The 21,685-nt window shown below is 43.8% G+C and overlaps 2 protein-coding genes across 3 annotated transcripts in view; both read right to left on the bottom strand.

Moving 5' to 3' along the window:
• The window catches only part of Usp43 (ubiquitin specific peptidase 43), a 70,652-nt gene extending 63,413 nt beyond the window's left edge, over positions 1-7,239 (bottom strand). For both annotated transcript variants that reach the window (XM_027946943.2, XM_027946942.2), the window contains exon 1: positions 6,730-7,239. In XM_027946943.2, the coding sequence (XP_027802744.2) occupies positions 6,730-7,239 (510 nt within the window). The remainder of the gene's footprint in view (positions 1-6,729) is intronic.
• A 2,112-nt stretch (positions 7,240-9,351) lies between these two features.
• Positions 9,352-21,685, bottom strand: part of Cfap52 (cilia and flagella associated protein 52) — a 49,775-nt gene continuing 37,441 nt past the window's right edge. The window contains exons 9-14 of the mRNA XM_027946928.3: positions 20,400-20,548; positions 17,571-17,716; positions 14,870-15,021; positions 11,885-11,987; positions 10,853-10,964; positions 9,352-9,527 (exon numbers count right to left, since the gene is read on the bottom strand). Coding sequence (XP_027802729.1) covers positions 9,352-9,527; positions 10,853-10,964; positions 11,885-11,987; positions 14,870-15,021; positions 17,571-17,716; positions 20,400-20,548 — 838 coding nt within the window. The remainder of the gene's footprint in view (positions 9,528-10,852; positions 10,965-11,884; positions 11,988-14,869; positions 15,022-17,570; positions 17,717-20,399; positions 20,549-21,685) is intronic.

Genomic DNA, 21,685 nt, shown 5'->3' on the forward strand with positions numbered 1-21,685 from the left:
CCCACATGCCTGGGACTATTCCAAGGACTGGGCCACAGTGAACAAGACAGACAAGACCTCCCGCCCTGGTGGTCCTCATGTTCTCTGTCCCTTTTGCACTGTCCTTCTCTTGAACTGTGTAGCAATTTTTTGTCATTTTCTGTGTAAATGCACATTCCAGCTTTTGGAAAGTGTATTTCAAAAGGTGATGGATGTATATACTAAGAAAAAAAGAATTCAAAATATAAAGAACAGCAAAGAGAAGTGTTCCTTCTATTGGAACACTACTATTCTCGATCCCCTAATGACCCTCGCCAGCAGGGAGCCACTCCCAGCAGCTTCTGAGCATCTTTCTAGGGATTTCTGTTGTGCATGTACAAGCACCCAAGCAATCCAGTGTGAGCAAGTTGCACACATGCACACACACACACACAGCACATTACAGCTGTTTGTCCCACTCCTAGAATCCAGAGCCTCTAACATTCAGAGATATGAAGAGTAATATGTACTTGATTAGTTACCAAAGGTCATGAAACATCTTCTTAAATGACAGCAGATTATTAAAATAAACATATGTGTGTGTGTGTGTATATATATATATATATATATATATATATATATATATAGGCATCAGTGACTGAACCCAGAGGCACTTAACCACTGAGCCACATACCCAGCCCATATTCTTATTTTGAGACAGGGTCTTCCTAAGTTGCTTAGGGAGGTCTGTCATATGTTCATGCCTGCCAAAGGGGACAGTCTGAGCAAATCGAGAGACCGGGACGATCCTCACCACTGCCACATGGCCTGAGCATTTTTCTTTTCTTTTTCTTTTAATCATCCCTTGAGACTTAAGGGGAAACTTTAGGATGAGATGAAGCCAAATTCAAGATCTAATTAACCGAAATGCTGGTTCTGAGTCTTTATTCTGATCACATTAGGTTGGATTCTTCTCTAAGCCTTTCTGCACTTAGATTCTCAAGGGCCTAGAAAGTAAGGCCGTCTGATTTCGCAAATCAAAATAGAAGACACAGGGACTAGAAGATGTAGCTCAGTAGCGCAGCTCTTGCCTAGCCCACACCAGGCCCCAGCACCCCACACATACACCAAAAAAAAAAAAAAAAGGTGCTCAGTTAAATAAACAATGAATAATTATTTCAGTAGAAATATGTTCATATGTCCCATGCAATACTGGGAATATATTTATACTAAAAAATGTACTCATTGTTTATCTGCAATTAAAATCAGCTGGGCATTCTGTATTCTATCTGGCAAGCCCACCCGTAAAGAATCATCAAGCCTACATCCTAGTACCGACATTCTCTTCTGGGTGAGCAGTCAGCCCCCATCCAACTCAGAATCTCTAAAACCAGCCCTTCCTCTTAAGGTAGGTGTCTTCTCACAGATTCTCCGTCATATCCGCAGCCCTCAAGTCATCTGTCAAGCAGTGTGGCTCCCAAAATGTCTCCACCCTTCCTGGATACAGCTGACTCTCGTGGCCAGCATTGAGTTCTATTAGAACTCACCCAGATGAGAACATCTCCCTAAGGAGGAGCCAGGCTCTGAGAATCCCCACTCGACCCCCCACCACCACCACCACCATCAAACCACTGCACTCAGGGCTGAGGCTGGGGCTCAGCAGTAGTGTACTTGCCTGGCATGTGTGAGGCACTGGGTTTGATTCTCAGCACTGCATATAAATAAATAAAATAAAGGTCTATCAACAACTAAAAAAAATTTAAAAAAAAACAACAACACTGCACTCATGGTAGACCAGGCCAATCTTTCTGAAGCCCAGCTAGATACTCAAAATCCTTCTGTGCTCTTCTACTCACTACCTAATAGTTCAAACTTCTTTTGTGGTCTGGCCCCAATGCACGTCTTCTACCAGTCTCCTGCCTATTCCAAGGGCCCAGATAAACAAACTGCTCAGGTACACCAAACATGCTTTCCATCTTCTATAGTTTATATCTTTACTTTTGCTCTTCCTTCCAAGTGGAATCCATTCCTTTCCAATAAATCAAATTAATCCTTCAAAATGGATTCTCTTCATCTTAGCCTGGCTATATTGCCATAAGACCTCACCAAAAAGAATATGACAACTTCAAGAAGGTAGAAAGATAGGACCTTAAAAATGTCCCTCTACATAAACACAGTAATTCCATTTGGGGGTAGGGGGGCTTAGTCTAAATGAATGAGAGATACAAGCGAAAATATTTCTCTGTATATCAAAGTTACCTGGTGAAAAACCTGTGGCACACTGATATTAGGTGGCCAAAACATAAGACTGATGAAGAAGGAATCCTTGTTGTTTTTTAACAAAAGCAATGCCTCTAGTACATCACTGAGGATCTAAAATTGATTTTAAGCACATAAGCTAAGATAAACTCCAGATGGCCAAAAACCTTAATATAGCCTTAGAAAAACTAGAAGTACATAAAATAGAACATCAAAAGGCATGACATAAATAAACCAAAAGCTTCCAGTACTGGGGTAGGGGGAAAGGGGGACACTTTAGAGAAAATATATGCAGCAAATATGACAAGGTTGAGGAACTTACAGCAACAAATGAAAGAAACATTAAGGGCTGGGGTTGTGGCTCAGCGGTAGACCGCTCGCCTGACACGTGCAAGACCCTGGGTTCGATCCTCAGTACCCCATAAAAATAAATAAGTAAAATAAAGGTATTGTGTCCAACTACAACTAAAAAATACAGATTTATTTAAAAAAGAAAAGAACATTAAGACCAAAGCAGAATGGAAACATGCAACATGAAGAGAGATTGCAAGACTTACAACTAGTCAAGAAAGAGAAAAATCTTTCACCTTTCTCCTAACCAGAGACACAAAAACAAGATGTGATTTTCTTTTTGTTCAATAAACTTATAGGTGATGGAGCACAGTGACTATAATTAGCATTAATATAGTATGCACTTGAAAAATACAAAGAGAATACAACTTAAATATTTTTACCACCAGAAAAAAAGGTAAGTTTGGAAGAATGGTGGACATGTTAATTAGCTTGAATGAATCATTTGACCATATACACATATATCAAGACATCATGTTATACATTGCAAATATGTATGGTTTTTGTCATCTGTAACTGTCATAAAGTTGAGGAAAAATTAATGAGAAAAAGATATTCAATGTCCAGGAAAATATGCCCTCACTGGTATTATCTGAAACTTGTCATAATTATTTGGAAGGAAAATTATCAATGTGAGTGATAAAAAATAATCGAACCCAATAAAGTAGATTAAAAAGTAAAAACAAAATTATATATTTGAAATTGGGGTGATGATCACAAAGATACATACATTTGTTAAAACTCATTAAATTCTACATTAAAAAAAAAAAAAAATTTGGTTACCTCTCCAGGTAACTACGAAGTTGCTCTTCACTGTACATAATTTATTAATTTATACCTCAGTGAGGTTCATTTTAAAACAATAGAAAGATAATAAAATAGTTACACCTTTGCTTTGACTATGTCATGCCCCTGTAGGAATTAAGTTTATGGAAATAAACAGAACTGAGGACAATGATTTAAATACAAGAAATTTCAATTCAGTGTGATAACTAGAAGACTGTACAGTATATCAATATCTCCACTGAAGACTGGTTCATTTAACAATATATACAATTATGAGAAATCAAGTTTTGTAGAATATTTTAATGACCAGGAGAAAGTCTTATGACATGTCTTAAGACTCACGTGAGGGGGGATAGTAGAGGATAGGAAAGGCAGCAGAATACAACAGACACTAGTATGGCAATATGTAAATCAATGGATGTGTAACTGATGTGATTCTGCAATCTGTATATGGGGTAAAAATGGGAGCTCATAACCCACTTGAATCAAATTGTGAAATATGATATATCAAGAACTATGTAATGTTTTGAACAGCCAACAATAAAAAATTTAAAAAAAAAAATAAATAAATAAATAAAAGACTCACGTGACAAAAGCAGGCTACAGAAACGGAATTTCCAGTTTGTTTATTTGCTCAGATAGATTTTGAAACACATCAGTATTTTTAAGATGATTAGATCTTTACATTTTCCAATTTTTTTGCAGTACACCTTTAACTGCATCATCAGAAAAACAAAGGATTATAGATGAGACAGGATTTTTAAAAATGTTTTTATTCATTTGCTGTTAAGACAAAGAGTGGTCCTCCTATCTCTGAGAGGTTAGAGTGATTCTGGGATAGGTAGAGGGGAAAAAAAAAACAAAAACCCATCCCATATTCAGAGCTGAGTATACACATCCTCTCGTATGCTGGCCCCTTTCTGGGTCTAAAGCTAAAAATCCATCATAAAGACAGGTGTCCTTAACAAAACCTTATGTAACTTGGCCTCTACAATTCTCCAGCCACATAAGCTTTCATTAATTCATTTGATAGAGGGAATCTCAGCCTCATCTTCCCCACAGTTGGCATTTTCAGTTCCCAGGGTTTGGAATGCACTTTCCCATCATCCATGTCCTTGTGAATACCTCATCCTTCAAAACCCAACTCAATATTTGGTTACCTTGGGCTGGGGTTGTGGCTCAGAGGTAGAGCGCTTGCCTTAGCACATGTGAGGCCCTGGGTTCGATCCTCAGCACCACATTTAAAAAATAAATAAAGGTATTGTGTTCATCTACAACTATTAAAAAGAAAAGAAAATTGGTTACCTCTCCAGGTAAGTCTTCTCCAGTCACCCCAGGATACCTTCCCCAATCAAATCAAAGCCACCTGCCATTATCATCACAGCACACTGTATTTTGCTTTCCTAGCATGTCACCATCTAATCATGTGCCTGTGGGATCAGTTCGTTAACATCCCTTTCTCCCCTAGACCATATGCTCCCGGAGAAGGTGGCTTTGGGCTCATCACACATTCCATGTTCCCAATACACTTTCTAGACATTCAATAAGTACACGCTGAATGAATGAAAGTTTCACCACCAGTAAGAAAAGGAGCCCTCCCCGATTTCAGTCCCTAATGTTTGACAGCCCAGATTCTGGAATCCTCCACTTTACTCTCCAAGGCTGGTTACCTGAAAGACCTAGGAAACCCCAGATTATATCTCCCTCATTAACAGATTAACAACAACTCAATTATCCTTCAATTCCCCAAGGTTCACTGGGGAGTTCCCAGGCCCTGGAGAGAGAGAGGAAATGCTGGTGAGTCACTGAGAGTGATTACTAATTGGGGAGGTTTTTTGTTTTTTTTTCCCCAAACTACTCCATCTCTCTCCATGCTGTAGTAACTGGGTGGGGAATGCATCTGGCAAGGGAACAGTTATTCAAAGATTACCCCCTTCCTTCCTTGAGGTCTTTCCAGGTGAGGAGGTGTAATTCTATAAAAATGAACACTTCTTAGGTGCCAGGCACTGTTGTCAGTACTCTAGGTATAACTCAATACAACAACCTTATGGTCCCACTTTACAGATGAGAAAAGTTGAAGCATGGTAAGATTCAGAAACTTGCTTAAGGTCCCGGAGCCTCAAAGACATCGCTCTTAACCACTATTAGTATTGCCTCTCATATTTAAAAAGCTAATGTTGCCAAAAAGAAACATTAATGACACCCACGTGACTGCTGCAGAACAGAGCTTCTTCATTAATGGAGGCACGAGAGAGGAAGGTGGGGGTTGGCATCCTTGCAGATCACATGGGGAAGACTGCTTTCTCAGGCTGAAACTCAAGAGCTGTGATGCTTGTGGAATGAACACTGACAGGTTCCCCCCTCCCCCCCAGGAACAACAATCACTGGTCTGTGGGGAGCTTCAGCTCTCTGCCCAGAGCTGTGGGTTTTCAGCAGGAAGCAAGCCATGTGCATCAATTATTAGGAACTCTTTCATCTAACTGGGACCCCAAACACACACCCCACTTTAACCCCAGGCAAAGCGATACGATTTGATTTACAATGTCTCCGGACCCTGCAGCATCCAGAGCAAGTAGACCGTGATCCTGCAGACAATAAACGCAACCCCAGGCTAACACATTATAGGGGGGTTAATGCGCCTGAAACAAAAGAATGCCATCTCCAAACTAGCATACCCACTGCCTCCCCCGACCCCTCCCCCTCAGCACATTACCCGGCCTAGGAGTTGGTTCTCAGGGTCCACTTTGGGTTTTATTCTAAAACTGCTTGCAAGGTCGAACACGATCTGGCGAACCTGTCCGCTTCCTGAGCTCCAACGACACGTTTTCTTTCCACGCCTCCCTACTCGGCTCCTCGGAAGGGCCTTGGGGTACTTGATTCCTTTGCCTGGATTACGCCTAGATCTAGAGCTCGCAGCATCCTTCTCAACAATTAGATCTCAACATAAGCACCACCACCTTCCCCTGAGGCTTCGACCTTTAAAAGTCTTGATTCCCCACCCCGCACCCTTCCAGATTGGAAGCCCAGGCGTCGGAACCCCGGCCCACAAGCCTTTGGATACTTCAACAAATGTTTGTTGAATGCAAAAAAAAAAAAAAAAAATGCTAAATACTCTTAAACCTGCCAACTCTCTCCACCCCCGCTCAAAATACTTGGGAGAAATTAATTCATAAAGAAAACACAGAAAAGCAACACCGTAACTCTACATCGCAAAACAAAGGCGATCACCGAGACTAAACTGATAAATGAACCACAGAAGACCCCAAGAAAAGCATCCCCTGGTAGGGCACACACTCTGCAAGAAGCGAAACCCCTAGGGCCAGAAAGAGGTTGCCGCCGAGCGGCGAGGGCTGGTGGCGGCTGAGCGCTGCCTACCTTGAACTCTGCGGAAAGTTGGGGCGTATATTCGCGAGTCCAGAGCGCGCGCACCAGCGCCGCCAGCTGCTCGGTGACCTCCGCGCGGCCGGGCGCCGCCCGGTAGCGCCCCAGCGCCAGGAACTCAGCCAGCAGGTCGGTGTTGCTGAGACACTGCACCACGGCGTTCATGAAACAGGTGTTGCCGTGGTTCTTCAAGCCCTGAGCGCCCGGCGGCCGCGCCCCGTCGCCCGCGAGGATCGGGGGCTGGGATCCGGGAGGATACTCTGCCCCGGGGCTCCCGGGGGCCGCAGGAGCCGGGCCCGGAGGGCAGACAAAGCCCCCTTCACCGTCGCCATCGCAAAGTCCCTGCTGGGGCTGGGATCGGGACCGGAGCGGCGAGTCCCCGGAGCGGGAGCGACTGCCCAGCGCCAGAAGGAAGCGGCTGAAGAGGCGGCGCAGGGAGCGGCGGCGGCGGGGCCGGGGCGCGGGCGGCCCCTCTCCAGCCGCGTCCCCCGGGCCCGGGTCCATGGCTTCCTCCGGTGTGGCCCCCGGAGCGCAGCCCCCGGGCCCGAGGCCGACCAGCAGCTCTCAGGACCTTACAACCCGGGAAAGGCGCCGAGCACCGGCTACCTGCGGGCCAGGTGTGCGCGGACGGGGCGGAGGCGGAGCCAAGGGCGGGGCCGCGCCGCCCCGCCCCGCCCCGCCCCGCGCGGGAATCCGGCTGCAGGGCCGGCCTTAGGGCAGTGCTGGGCCACCGGCACACACACCCCCCCCCCCACGCCTGGTCCCTCCCCCACGGTACAGACAGGAATAAAAGCGCTGGGAGACTGTCATCGTCTGATTCCCCACCCTTCCTTACCTCTTAAAAACCAAGACAACTGGGTTTCACCTCTGCGCCCGTTCCCCGCCCATCCTTCAAGCTTTGGAAATAAAACAGGAATGGAAATTTCGAAAATGCCAAGGAAATGGCAAAGCCCTGGCTATTACTAATTCTCTTGGTTTAAAGTCCAGATGAAAACGAAGAAAAGGGAGAAAGTCTCCCAAGGGCAGCCTCAGGTGTGGTGAGAGACGCGCTTTGGGAGCTGTGAAGGGGTGGGGGAGCGTTTTTGTGCACCGCTGGTTCCCCCGCAGTCTCAGGTGTGTGCGGACAGGTGTTGCCATCTCCTAGCAGCTCATCCGCCCCTGGGAACAGGCAGAGCCTTCCCAGGACCTGAACTGGGAGCCGCGTTGTTGCCCTGGGAAGAAACACCCAAACTGCTTGTGGGTTTCTTTTTTAGGCTACAGACTATAGTCGTATTCCAAAAACTTGCGAGACTTGATCATCCTCGTTTTAATTGGTGGAGAAGTGGGCTTTGAGAGGTTCACGCAACGTAGGGGAGGCCACCCGACCTGTAAGGAGAACCGGAACTCGACCCGGCTCTAAGGATTGGCAAGCTCAGGCCCTTTCCGACCTCAGTATTTGCTCAGCAGGAAGTTTTCCGGCTCTCAGGCGCGCCCCCTACGCCTTTGCCGGTTCACTCAACGCAAAATCCTAGCTGCATCGTGGCCCAATCAGAGTAAGTTTGGCTCTGCCCGCCCTTGATTCCCTGGGTAACCCTAGGGGTCTTCAGCTCACTTTATCCCATAACTTTCAGGTTTATAATTAATCAGGCCAGTCTTGCAAAATGAATTTCTCATCAGTTTCTAGCTGAGAAAGAGATCAGCAAGATGCAGTATTACAACAGTGCCCTGAAATGTTATTTAATAAATAAGTGATCATCATTTATTAAATATCCTTGATCTTTCAAATAGGGTAATGACAATTACCCTGGTATGACAAAAGCAGCATTAAAGGATACAGAATATGCTTAAAACGTAAGACCGCTGTGGCCTGGAGACTTGAAGGGTTTCTGGGAAAAGGCCATCATTTACCTTCCCTGGGAAAAGATACCCAGGTGGATGATTAATACACAAGTATCATGTCATTACTATTCTGGTGATGAGCACTGGAGAAGGATATCATGGCCGAGTTCCATAAAGCATCTCTGAAATTTCATCTTTGAGAATTGCCCCAAGATCCCAACAGTCAGTTTCTTTAAGAACCCATTTGTGCCTCTCTCTCTATGAGAAATTCTGCTGATGCTTTGACATGATTCCACTCAATTCTCACAATGGCCTTTTGAGCAAGAATTTATTCTCACTTGACAAAAGAGAAAAGTCAGGTGGAGGGTATTTTAAAAGCCTGCCCAAGGTCTGGGTTTGAACCTAAAAGTCTTGCCCCATGCAGCTTGACCAATGAAAGGTCTTATTTTTAGAGAATAATGGCAATGCTCTCTGTGGACAGATCACAAGGAAAGTCTGTGGGTTTGGCAGAGTTACAGAAAAGAGATTATGACAGGAAGCCAACAACTGGGAATGTATTTATAATTTTTAAAAAATTCAAAAAAGTACAGTCTGGACAAATTTTCTTGAACATATTCAATTTTATGTACAATTTAAGAATGTAAAATGCATTCTATATAGGAAAGGAGAAACTTAGAGATAAAATATTTAAACTAAAAAACAAAGACGCCAATGAAAGAAATCAAGACTAGTGTGGAGCTGCCCAAATTCAGTCTTCAGCAGGACTGCGCAGCACCGTGGCCAGGGAGGTCCGGTGCTTCAGGAGGCAAACGGGTACTTCCATCGCAAAATGGCTCCATCTTCACTTACGCTAATGATGTATTGATTTCCAGGACTTATGCGGAGGCCCATGATGTTGCCACTGTGTCCCACACCGACATGAGTCACTTCACCCTCATTATAATCCCAAACTTTAACCAGATGGTCACTTCCACCTGAAAAACACAGTTATACGGCATCACTGCAATAGACTAGAGAGAAATAGCCCTGGTCTCAAAAAAAAGCTGCTTATCTGTCCTAAACCTTGCAATCTTCATGCCTCAACTTCCCTAGTCACTGGGATTACAGGTGTGGGCCACTGAGCCTGGCAACCAGATTATTGTCAACACATTCACCATGTGCCAACTTAAAGAAAAACCTATCTTTATATAATGCTATGATTATAAAAATCTAGCTTGCCTGGGAATGGTAACCACATACTTGTAGTCCCTGGAGACAAAGAAGGGAGAATCCCTGGATCCCAGGAAACCCAGACCCACCTGGCATAATTGCCCATAGTTGAAAAAAAAAAAAAATCTCTGTGTGTTATAGTAAATTCAGAGGGAAAATGCAAAGAGATGAATTCACCCTTCATTCTATCACCCAGAAATAACCACTAATAACATCTTTGTTCAATTCCTTTCAGTCTTTTCTACATATGTATGTGTATATGTATATGTATAGATAGGTATATACATATATATGTATATGTATAGACAGTGATATACATATACCTGTATATATGATTGGATCGCACTGTGTCTAGTTTTTTTTAATATTTTTTAGTTGTAGATGGATGCAATATCTTTATTTTTTTATTTATGTATTTTTATGTGGTGCTGAGGATTGAATCCAGTGCCTCACACATGCTAGGCAAGCGCTCTACCACTGAGCCACAACCCCAGCCCACACTGTGTCTAGTTTGAAATCTTGCTTTAAGTCAATGTGTTTGCAGAATTTTAATTCATTTAGAGTGTTTGTTAATGGCCTGAAGAATCAATCAGACTGGCAGGAAGTTATGTTGATATTGTTCCAGTCATCATATTATGTAGTAAATGCTCCCTTGAATAATGGTTAATTCATTTATTGGAGGTGGGGGGGCGCATTATAGCATTCAACAATAAAAGGGAATGAAAAGACTGGTATTTAGGACCTCAGTAGAACATAGTAAAGGAAGCAACTGGACAACCCAGGACACTTTAAACGTCCATTCCAGTCATCCATACCCACCACACAAAGCAAACCCAGCAATATAAGACTTAGCTGTTATTTGTGTCCTTAAGTCTCCTCTGCAAATGTTTCCTCTCATTGAATGTGTCTTCTGGATCTTTCTCTTCCAGAACAAATTGGCTGTTGTCTTCAGATCTGAGTCTAACCAAACTACCCTTGAGACCCTTTTGCCAGCTCTTCCAAATTGCCTCCCACAAGAGAGTCTCCCCCCCCCCCCCCATTCCCATCTAAATAAGTCAAGCTTGGCTTTCTTTTCTAATCCAGGACCAACCTGTGACAAAGTGCACTCCTTCCTGGGTGATATCCATACCATTTATTGACCCAGACAAAGAACCTTCCAACTCTCTGATGACTGACCCATCAAATACTTCCCAGTAAGCAATCTGGAATTCAGGAAAAAAGCATTAGGCAGGATTCAGCTCAGTGGAATCATCCACACACACACACACATGCTAACAAAAGATGGCTCTACTTTATATAGAAGGAAGCGAAAATACACCATGGGATGGTATGGGCTGAAATTATAAATAGGCTACAGCAGGGGGTGGAGAAACCATTTTAATATTTTTAGTATTCCTTTTTAAATTTGCATGCTATTTAAAGGGAATGTTGATATGCTGATAAACTGAGATTGTGACAGAAAGAGCTTTTGATAAGACTAAGCAGATTGAGTCTGTAGCAAAATGTAAAATAAAGAACCACTCATGGTTCTGCTTCTGCACCAAGAGGAGGACCGAGAGGAGGACTGAAAAGCTGCAGAGCAGGTGGGAGAGGAAGTGCCTCCCTTCCAGCTGGGGAGAAGAGTAGGGAATGAGCACCCCCCAGAGTTCTGGAGCCTGGGCCTTTCAAAGCCACCTCCCTGCTGTGGTTGGACCCTCCCTCTTCCTGGACCTACACACCCATTCCCAACCCCCCTTCTGCTCCAAAGCAGCAAAATATTCCATAGGGTGTGATTTAAGGACAAATATAATGTTGGTTCCCTCCTAGAAAGGGGAACATAATAGGGGTAGAGAGTAAGGTATTGAAAGCAGGGAGACTTTTATAGTAGCTATCAGCCAGGGAGATTGGTTCCAGGATCCCCCATGGATATCAAGATATGAGGATGCTCAAGCCCCTTATATAAAATGGCATAGTATTTGCATAGAACCTATGCAAATCCTCCTGTACAGTTTTGGGAATAATGGCAAGAAAAAAAAAATGTGTACATGTTCAATACCGATAAATTTTTTTTTCAAAGTATTTTTGATACACAGTGGATCTGTGGGCATAAAACCCACAGAAGCAGAAGGCCAACTGTGCTTACCTTTCTATCTGTCCCACTGGTGATGATTTGGAATTCTTCAGGATGATAACAAACACACTGGAATAGGGTATTGGCCAGGATCATCTGATTTCTCCTAAGACGCCTGAAAAGTAGATTCAAAGGCTGTGAATCTCAAGTTTCTCTTCCCTAGAAAATGTATTTAGTATTCAAACTGCATTTGGTATAAGCTTAGACTTGGGGCGGTTAATCTGTCTCAAAGTTCTCACCCTGCTCATCAGGGTAGCATTTGCATTTCTTCAAAATAGACTTCTGGTTATACTGCCTTTCTACTTCTGTATGGATACCTCTCAACACATCCATCAGCGACTGTCAGATGACGTTGGGCAGATAGCACGGGCCCTTTTCAAAAGACAACACAAAACCTAATGAGAATCCTCAAGTTCCAGTAAAAAAGGAGAAAAGGCTGAATTCAGAGCCAGCCCACTATCTCCTGCACAGTGTAGTTGATTCTCCAGGCCAACATTTGGAGCTAAGTGGAGCTCCCTTTATAGGAGTGGCTCAGTGTGGGGAAGAATCTTTTTAATGGGTATTATTGGGCCCACCCATAGGCAGTTGGACTCAGTAGGTGGGATAGGGTCCCAGATGTGTATTTGAAACCAGCTTGTCAACCGATTGTTCTGTTTTCAACTGTTTAGAAACCTCTGTCTTGGATGCTATACAGGTTGAGTATCACTTATCCAGAACACTTGAGACCATAAATAGTTTGCATTTTGGAGTTTTGAGCATTTGGGAATATTGCATAGATTTTACAAGTCATCCCTAATCTGAAAATCTGAAATCTGGAATGCTCTTAAAATTTCAAACTTTTTGAATGCTGACACAAAGCTAAGAAAGATTCAGATTCAGAGCACTTTGGATTTGGGGTTTTTATGTTTGTTGGGGTGTTCAACCTGTACCAAGATGTTAAGATTGTTTCTTCTTCCATGGGTCCAGTTTACAGGCCAGGCTCTTCTGGTTTAAAAAAAAAAAAAAAAAAAATGGACCTTCTGCCAGTTTCTCCTCTTTATGGAAGTTTTCAGATGTGGTATCTGAGCTGAGTGTTTTAAAAGGTTTGGGCACAAATGAGCAAAATATTCTTGCTGCCCAGTTGGAAGTCTTTAAGGATGTGAAGTGGACACAGACCATGCATAGTTTAGACATTCCCTTCTGGCTACAGATTTTCCCAATGTTGAAGGTCAAGGGTAGACTGATCCTTTTTACAAGTGTGGTTCTTGGACCAGAATTATCACTTGGAAGTTTATTAGAACTGCAGAATCTCAGGTGCCACTCTAAACCTATTACATCAAAATCTACATTTGGGGAACATCTCCAGGGGATCAGGGATCAAGGAGACAAGACATGCAGGGCTAGAAGACAGAGGCTTGCTTTCCTTTTTGCTCTTTAATGTATTAACCCTGCTTTTGCCTTCAGTCCTCAATCCCTTCTCTCCATTCAAAACATTTCATATTCTTTCACCAAATCTCCTTTTTCCCCCCATTTTTGACTTATTTTTAGTCTCTCATGTGTAGTTTTACAGTGGCAGAGAGTCCCAAGAGTGGTAGAGGGGTGATGGGTGGGTAGATGAGGGGAGGGCTTGGGAGGTTGGGGTGTGGTTCCAAAATAAAAACGTATACTGCAAGTGGGGTGCAGTGGTGCACACCTGCAATCCCAGCAACTCAGGAAGTTGAGGAAGGAGGATAGCAAGTTCCAGGTGAACCCAAGCAACTTAATGCGACCCTCCCTCCATATAAAAGTAAAAAGAGCTGGGGAGATGACTCAGGGGTAGAGTAGCCCTGGGGTTCAACCTCTAGTGGGAAGAAAAAGAGAGAGAGAGAGAGAGAGAAAGAAAGATACAGTAGATGGGGTAGAGAGAGAAGATGGGAGGGGAGGGGAGGGGGGATAGTAGAGGATAGGAAAGTAGCAGAACACAACAGTCACTAGTATGGCAATATGTAAAAACGTGGATGTGTAACCCATGTGATTCTGCAATCTGTATACGGGGTAAAAATGGGAGTTCATAACCCACTTGAATCAAATGTATGAAATATGATATGTCAAGAGCTTTGTAATGTTTTGAACAACCAATAATAAAAAAATAAATAAAAGAAAAAGAAAGAGAGAAAGAGGGAGGGAGGAGGGAGGGAGGGAGAGAAGGAGGGAGGGAGGAGGGAGGGAGGGAGAGAAGGAGGGAGGGAGGAAGGAAGGAAGGAAGAATGAAAGAAAGAAAGGGAGGAAGGAAGGAAGAGATGCATCTCAGTGGTAAAGCACCCTGGTTCAATACCCAGTACCAAAAAAAAAAAAAAAAAAGTAAGTAAGTTAAAAATCACCTTTGAAAATTCTTGACTTAACTCCTATTCACATGCCTTGGCCTGGTTAGTTTGGAGTTATCACATTCCATGGAGATGTGATATGCTCATAGTATGAGAGTTCTCTGGGAATGTGGCCAACCAAGGGGAAGGACAAATACATGCCTCTCCTGTACCTCCCTCCCATGGCAAGCTCATCCAGGACTTCACATGACTGAGCAGAATGTTGGGAGGAACTGCTTGCATTACTTATTTCCCTTGTGCCTTTTCTTTGGAACATTTTTTAAAATTTGTTTTTCTTAGTTGTTGACAGATCTTTATTTTATTCACTTATGTATATGTGGTACTGAGAATTGAACCCAGTGTCTCACACATGCCAAGGCAAGTGCTCTACCACTGAGCCACAACCCCAGCCCCTTCTTTGGAACATTTAAAGTTGAATTAAGTGCAAGTTAAATCATGCTTGGCTACTTCTGTGTCTCTACAGAAACTCCTGATATTCACGTCTTCCCACCAGCACCTCTAAACCACGGACAGCCATGGAGGCCAAGGGCTTCTGCGGAACCTCCCTTTACTGTTAAATCCACCCTCCTTTGGAGTCTCTGCTCATGCTCAGTAAAATACGGACATGATTGGGTTTTGCATGGGTCTTGCCATCCTCCCCAACCCAGGTACCTACACGAGGTCCCAAATGATGCAAGTCCCATCGGTGCTGGCAGTGACACACTCCTCGTTGTTCTTCTTCACCCGGATGCAGGACACAGAGGACTTGTGCTCCTTTAAGGACTCCTCCAGTTTCTGGGTCTGGCAACCTATCTGCCACACTCTCACCTGAAAGGTCCCAAGAGCATGCTCTCAATACCAATTGGGAACTTTGTTTCATTGTTTATTTTTGGTACTAGAGATGAAATTCATGGGATGCTTTACCACTAAGCCATGCTCCCAGCCCTTCTTATTTTTATCTTGAGGCATGGTCTCACTAAGTTGCTGAGGCTGGCCTCGGACTTACGATCCTCCTGCCTCAGCCTCCTGAGTTGCTAGGATTACAGGTATGTGCCACTGCAACAGGCTACAAACTTGGGACTTTGAAAGGGATCAAAAAAGATCCCAGGAGACTTTTCACCTGCTGTGTGTGTGTGACTTGGTTTTTGAATTTCCTGTTCTCCTCTTAGTTGGGTTAGAATGCTATACTGAAGGGCAGAAATATTCCCATGTGATCATGGGAAGATGTGATCATCTCCCATGGAGCTTGGAATATACCACCAAGGATCCTATGCCTGTTTCTACTTTCAGGCTGAGAAATTTATCAGACACTCACTAGGAAAATCGATAATGCAAGGGCCTCTGCTAAACCCAGCGAGATATTATGTCTACTCATTTCTGCTGAACATTGCTCTCAAATTTCTGGTGCCATCAGGAAATTTCTTGGGTACCCGCAGCCACTTTTAAACATTCACATCGGCTGTTCAATTTTAATCATTTAAAACCCTACAAAACCCAGCACCCATTTTCTATAACAAATATTTAGTCCTGTCTGTTCTGAAATGAAATCCACAGGTAATACGACAACCTACACATATTTCTAAATAATAAACATGACACCCTAATTGGAATTTAAAAAACCATATATGAAAGTTCTTTAGTTATTATAGTAAGTCTTTTAATAGATAGAGGCTGTTACAACAACACCAGATAACAGTAAGACAATCAGATGCTCACACCTTAGAACGAATATGATAGATTTATGAAAAAGAACAGAGAGCTAGGAATGACGTAGCTCAGTGGTAGAGTGCTGTCCTGTGTGAGCTTTGGGTACCATTGTCAGAACCAGGGAGAAGGAGGAGAAGGAGGAGAGCACAACCATTGCATACACATCGTACAAGACAGGGAAAGAACAGTGGTCCAGGTGAACACTAGATGAAAAACTAGTGTTAGGATAAATAATTACAGATTGAACTTGATTGGACATGATAAGGGGAAATAGCCTTAATTGAAGTAATGAAAGCATTCTTAAGAGCTTCCTACATTGTCAAAGTAAAGAAAATGAAGCCAGGTGTGGTGGCTTGTACCTGTAATTTCTGCTACTCAGGAGACTGAGGCAGGAGGATCTCAGCTGGAGTCCAGCCTCATCAATTTAGAGAGAACCAGTCTCAAAATACAAAGGGCTAGGGATGGAGCTTAGTGGTAGAGCACTTGCCTAGCATGTGTGATACCCATTACTTGGGGGGGGGGGGGAATAGGAGTATCATTATCTTTACACTTCAGGAAACTGAAGCAGTGAGGTTAAAGCATGTGCCTAGGTCACACAGTGGAAGTGGAGAAGTGAAACTTGAGCCCCAGCATTCATCTGAGTCGCCTAAATTCTGCTAATGGCTTCCTCAAGATCTTTCTTCTCTCTGATAAATTCTTCCAATGAGAACTGAGAAAGGAGAAGAGAATGCCCAGTATAGACACAGGGAAGGATTTAGAAGTTTTTTTAAATGGCTGGGGAATGGAGGGGAAGAGACCCTGACAGAATCAAGAAAGTGAAAGGTGTTTCAGATGCCTCGGAACGATGAAAGGAAAAGATGGAGTGTAATCCTTTCAAAACAATGGCTGGAATGTCTGGGGTATTAAAGAATTGATTCTAAAAATATCATCTGTGTTAAAAGATTTTTTAAAAAGTAACTGGGCATCATGGTGCACATCTGTAATCCCAGCTACACTGGAGGCCAAGGCAGGGGGATCACAAGTTTGAGGCCAATATCAGCAACTTAGTGAGACCCTGTTTCAAAATAAAAATAAAAAGAACTAGGGGTGTGGTTCAGGGGTAGAGCATCCCTGGTTTCAATCCCTGGTTCCAAAAAGGAAAAAGAAAGTGGGGGTGGGGAGAAAGAGGGAGGGGGGAGAGAGAGAGAGAGAGAGAGAGAGAGAGAGAGAGAGAAGAAGAAGAAGAAGAAGGAGGAGGAGGAGGAGGAGGAGGAGGAGGAGGAGGAGGAGGAGGAGAGGAAGGAAGGAAGGAAGGAAGGAAGGAAGGAAGGAGAAAGAAAAGATAAAGTATACAACTATGGTTCTCAGAGGAAAGAACAAGTATGTGAATAAACCAATAAACCAGTTTGGATCCATTTGTATCCATAACTTGATTCCATATAGAGTGCCTTCATATTTGTACCTTAAAAAATATCCTGTATGTACACAAGTACATTGATGTCTATTTATGCTATTATAACTTTAATTGATGATATATTTTAGAGTCTCATCAAAATTCTAATTTGGCCCTGCCTGACTCCTAGTATAGGTACATGTTAAAAAATCAAATAGATGGTGTCCTATGAGTTAGTTACTCAAACTGATGGGGCTTTTTATAAATAATAATAATAATCTGTTTTCAAGAACAATACCTCCCCTTCCCCACCGCCACTGATGACCCTTTTACAGTCACTGGTGGTCGCGATGGCAGTCACTCCGATCCTGTGGGCGCTGTTAATGACATACATCAGCCGGCCTGTCTCAGGGGCGAAGGCGCGGATTTTCCCATCGTCCCAAGCTGGCGTGGGAGGAAGACAAAAAGAAGGCCTCAGGGTCAGCGCAGGCCCCCCTTCTGCAGACCGAGGCTCCCCTGCACCCTGAACCAGAGTCCGAGTGCGGAGGAGTGGTCTGGAGGGAAGGGACAGCCAGTCGCCACCTACTTCCAGGAACCAGAAGCCCTGATGCATCAACCACTCACACCTGGCTGAGGGAAAGGAGGGGTCCCTCCAGGTTGAACCTGCCCACAGGTGCATCCCAGGCCAGGTGAGGGCAAGTGGGGAGAGGAGGGAGGAGGAAGGACGGCTCCCACCTCTCCATGAGCCACAGCCAAGCACACACAACTAGTCCATGTGATACCTGGGATGTCATTAATAATCCCCAAAGCTACCACCGGCTTGCCACCCACACCCCACCTTTAAATCTGATGTTCCTCCCCACTTTCTTGCCATCTTTCCCATCTTAGTAAAAGTCTCCACCATCCTCCAGCCAGCTGCTTAAGCCCAGAACCTCGGGGTTATTCTTGATTCTTCTCTATCCAGCCACCCAACCTAATCTGACAGCCAGTCCATCTATCTGCAAGTCCCATCCCCTCTACCGTTAAAAACACCATCTTTCAACCCCTCCGCAGCACCTTATCCAAGCCACAGTCACCTCTCTCCTGGATTATTTTACCAGTTTCCTCTCTGGCCTTTTAATTTGCTTCCAAGCAGTCATCTATAGATGAATTAACTGTCCCCCCTCCCATGACCTTTGTAAAACCAGGTCACCTTCCTGATCAAGAACATCTCAAAGTGCTTCTAACTGTACCTAGAATGAAAATCCAGATTCTTTATCCTGCATAGTCACTAGTAACAACCTACCCACCTCTTCCATCTCCCTGAGGCTCCACCCCAACTGTAATCACTAAGCTCCAGACACGCTGACTTCCTTGTTATTCCTCAAATATACCAAGTGACTTCCTACCCAGTGGCCTTTGCACTTGCTGTTCCCTCTGCCTGGAATGCCTCCGCCCCCCCCCCCCATGTCTTTTCATGGCTGGAAACTTCTCATCAGCTTTAGTGTCACCTCTTGACCTTAGCAATTTGAAACAGGATGCTCAAGGTAGACAGATCCCATTACAGTGAAGATTTGAGGAAGTGAAAGCATGAGGGAGGAAACCTTGGGGGTGTTTGGGGGGAGTGACTTTTCATGAAGATCGAATGGCCAGAGAAAAGCCCTAAGCCTGATGTGTTTAAGGAAGACCAAAGAAGCAAGTATGGCTGGAGATGGGAGGCAGTAAGAAAAAAATCAGAGCTCTTGGTGCCTGTGATTTCAGGCTAGAGATTGTAATCCCAGCAGCTCGGGAGGCTGAGGCAGGAGGATTGCAAGTTCAAGGCCAGCCTTGGCAACTTAGCAAGACCTTGTATCAAAATAAAAAAAAATAAGAAGGGCTGGGGGTGTAGCTCAGTGGTAAAGCAAAGCTCATTTCAATCCCTGGTACACAAAAAGAAAGAAGGAAGGAAGGAGGGAGGGAAGGGAGGGAGGGAAGGAGGGAGGGAGGAAAGGAAAGGAAAAGAAACCAAAGGCAAGAAGGTAGATGTGGGAGAGATGAGGGTAGAGGTGAGAAGTGATGGAACTTTGATATACCTTCAAATGAGAGCCACCAGGGCAGGGATGTGGACCCAAGAGGAAAAGCAGAGGCAGTAACAGCTCCAAGATTTTTGTTTGCTTGTTTTGGTGCTGGGGAAAGCCAGGTTCTTGCTTGTACACAGAATATAAATTATCAATATATATGAGTTATCCATAAGTGCTCTACCACTGTGCTACCACCCCAGCCCACACTCCAAGGTGTCGGACCTGAGGATTTGTCAGCTCTTGGTGGAACGTAAACCAAGAGCTCCTGGTGACCACTCTGTGGAGAAGAAATGCAGGTGGGTGGGGAACAGAACCAAAAAAAAAAGGGACTAAGATGGGTTCCTGCTGTCAGTTTCATAGCTGCGCCTGAAGATGAACTTGACCTTCATCCATGTGACCCAGTAAAATTTACTTATTGACCACTGGAGAAATTTGCCAATGGATTAAACATAAAACAATCTTAATAAATTATCCTTTCATAGGATAATATTTTTAGATTTTGAGATTATACTGAAGTATTTAGAGGTGGAATATCATGACATCTATAATATGTGTTAAAAATACTCCGGCATAAATTGGGTTGAAAAAGTTCCCTTTGAAGCATAACTTAGTTTTACTGAGTCGGATTTTTTATCTCTTGTACAACAAAAAGGATTCTAACCCAAGAGACCTGTAATCACGAAAGCCTCAAATCCATTTCAAAATTGGATTACTCAATTTCCCTACTGAGAGAAAGATCGGTGCTGTACGCAACGATTGGAGAGAAGAGAAATTGCTTGTTTGGTTCTTCCTAGCTCAGACAATCTCCCAGCTGGAAGGGGACTTTGAGGGTAGGCTGAGGAGAAGCAAAGAGGGGAGGACAGTGGGAGGCCGTCCCAGGTTATCTTCACATAAGGACTAGTGGGGACAGAGGGACACAGATGGAAACCACAGCCAGGGCTAGGCTGAATCTTTTTTCTTCCCCAAGACAGAGACAGAGGTGTATTTACGAAGGTAGACACATGTCCAAGGGAGAACAGCCCCAGGGGAGAAGGCCGGCCACCTCCAGGAGAGACAGGCAGGGCGGAACTTTAGCAGGGAGAGGTCACCTGAAATGATGCTCTTGCCATCTCTCATGAAGTCGAGGCCATGGCAGGTCATGTTGGGCACAGTGATCCGCAGCAGCTCCCTGTTGGACATCGTGTGCCACACCCTGATGTCTTTCTTGGCACAGGTGGCAAATAGCTCAGCAGTGCCACTGCAAAGAAGCCATCGAGAGAGATGAGAGAGGCAGCCGAAAAAGACTCACAGTGTTTCTCAGAGGCGGATGTGGTGCGATGGAGGGCAGGGGGTGTTTTAGATACTGATTCCCCCAAGGCTTGGTGATCTTAGAGATCCCTTGTGTGAACTGGCATTGAATGCCCTCAAACCATCCATGAAAATCTTTTGTAGTTCTTTCCCTTCAGGAAGATTGAGACCAAAAGTTGCTAAAAAAGAAAGTCAATTTGAAATCTAAATCTTCGTGGACTATAGAATAGCAACATTTCATTTTTTAAAAATCAGTTTTTTGCGGTACAGTTGACACAAAAGGCCATACATATTGAATGTGTGTAACTTGATGAATTGTATACACTTGGCGAGTAGCATTTCTTGAGATAAATAAATCCGTTGCATATCTATAACAAACGAGGAAACCCTTTCCTGTAAAGTAGAAAAATTTATTAAAGTGTCTTTTGTTTTGTTTTGTTTTTGTTACTGGGGATTGAACCCAGGGATACTTTTACCACTGAACTACAACCCTAGCCCTTTTTATTTTTAGTTTTGTGACAAGGGCCTCACTAAGTTGCTTAGGGCCTTGCTAAATTGCTGAGGCTGGCTCTGAACTTGCAATCTTCCTGCCTCAGCCTCCTGAGGAATTACAGGCATGCACCATTGTACCCAGCTAATTAAAATTTCAAGGAAGAAAATGACAATGGTGATAGAATTCACATATGCAGATAACCCAAGACCCTTCTTTGGTTAGTTATCAGAAAATATGAGATTATAAAAAAAAAGAAAATATGAGATTATAGACAAAGAAGAGTACCCCAGAGGAATTGTCTGTCAGGCTCAAAAGCAAAATAAAAAGTAATTTGTACATAGACTATAAATTATCAATATACATGAGTTATCCATAATCTTTGATAAGAAAAAGGGGTGTGTTGGGAGAAAGTAAACTGGTTTAGAAGTTTCAAGCTAGTCTCGGCAGAGACCAAAGCTATCCTTTAGATGTGAGCACTTCTCAGGCATTTTCTACATTTCCTCACAAACATATTTAAAAAAGGGAAAGAGATGGGCTGGGGATGTGGCTCAAGCAGTAGCGTGCTCGCCTGGCATGTGCGGAGCGCTGGGTTCG

The sequence above is a fragment of the Marmota flaviventris genome, chromosome 17 (assembly GCF_047511675.1).
Source record: "Marmota flaviventris isolate mMarFla1 chromosome 17, mMarFla1.hap1, whole genome shotgun sequence".
NCBI lineage: Eukaryota > Metazoa > Chordata > Mammalia > Rodentia > Sciuridae > Marmota > Marmota flaviventris.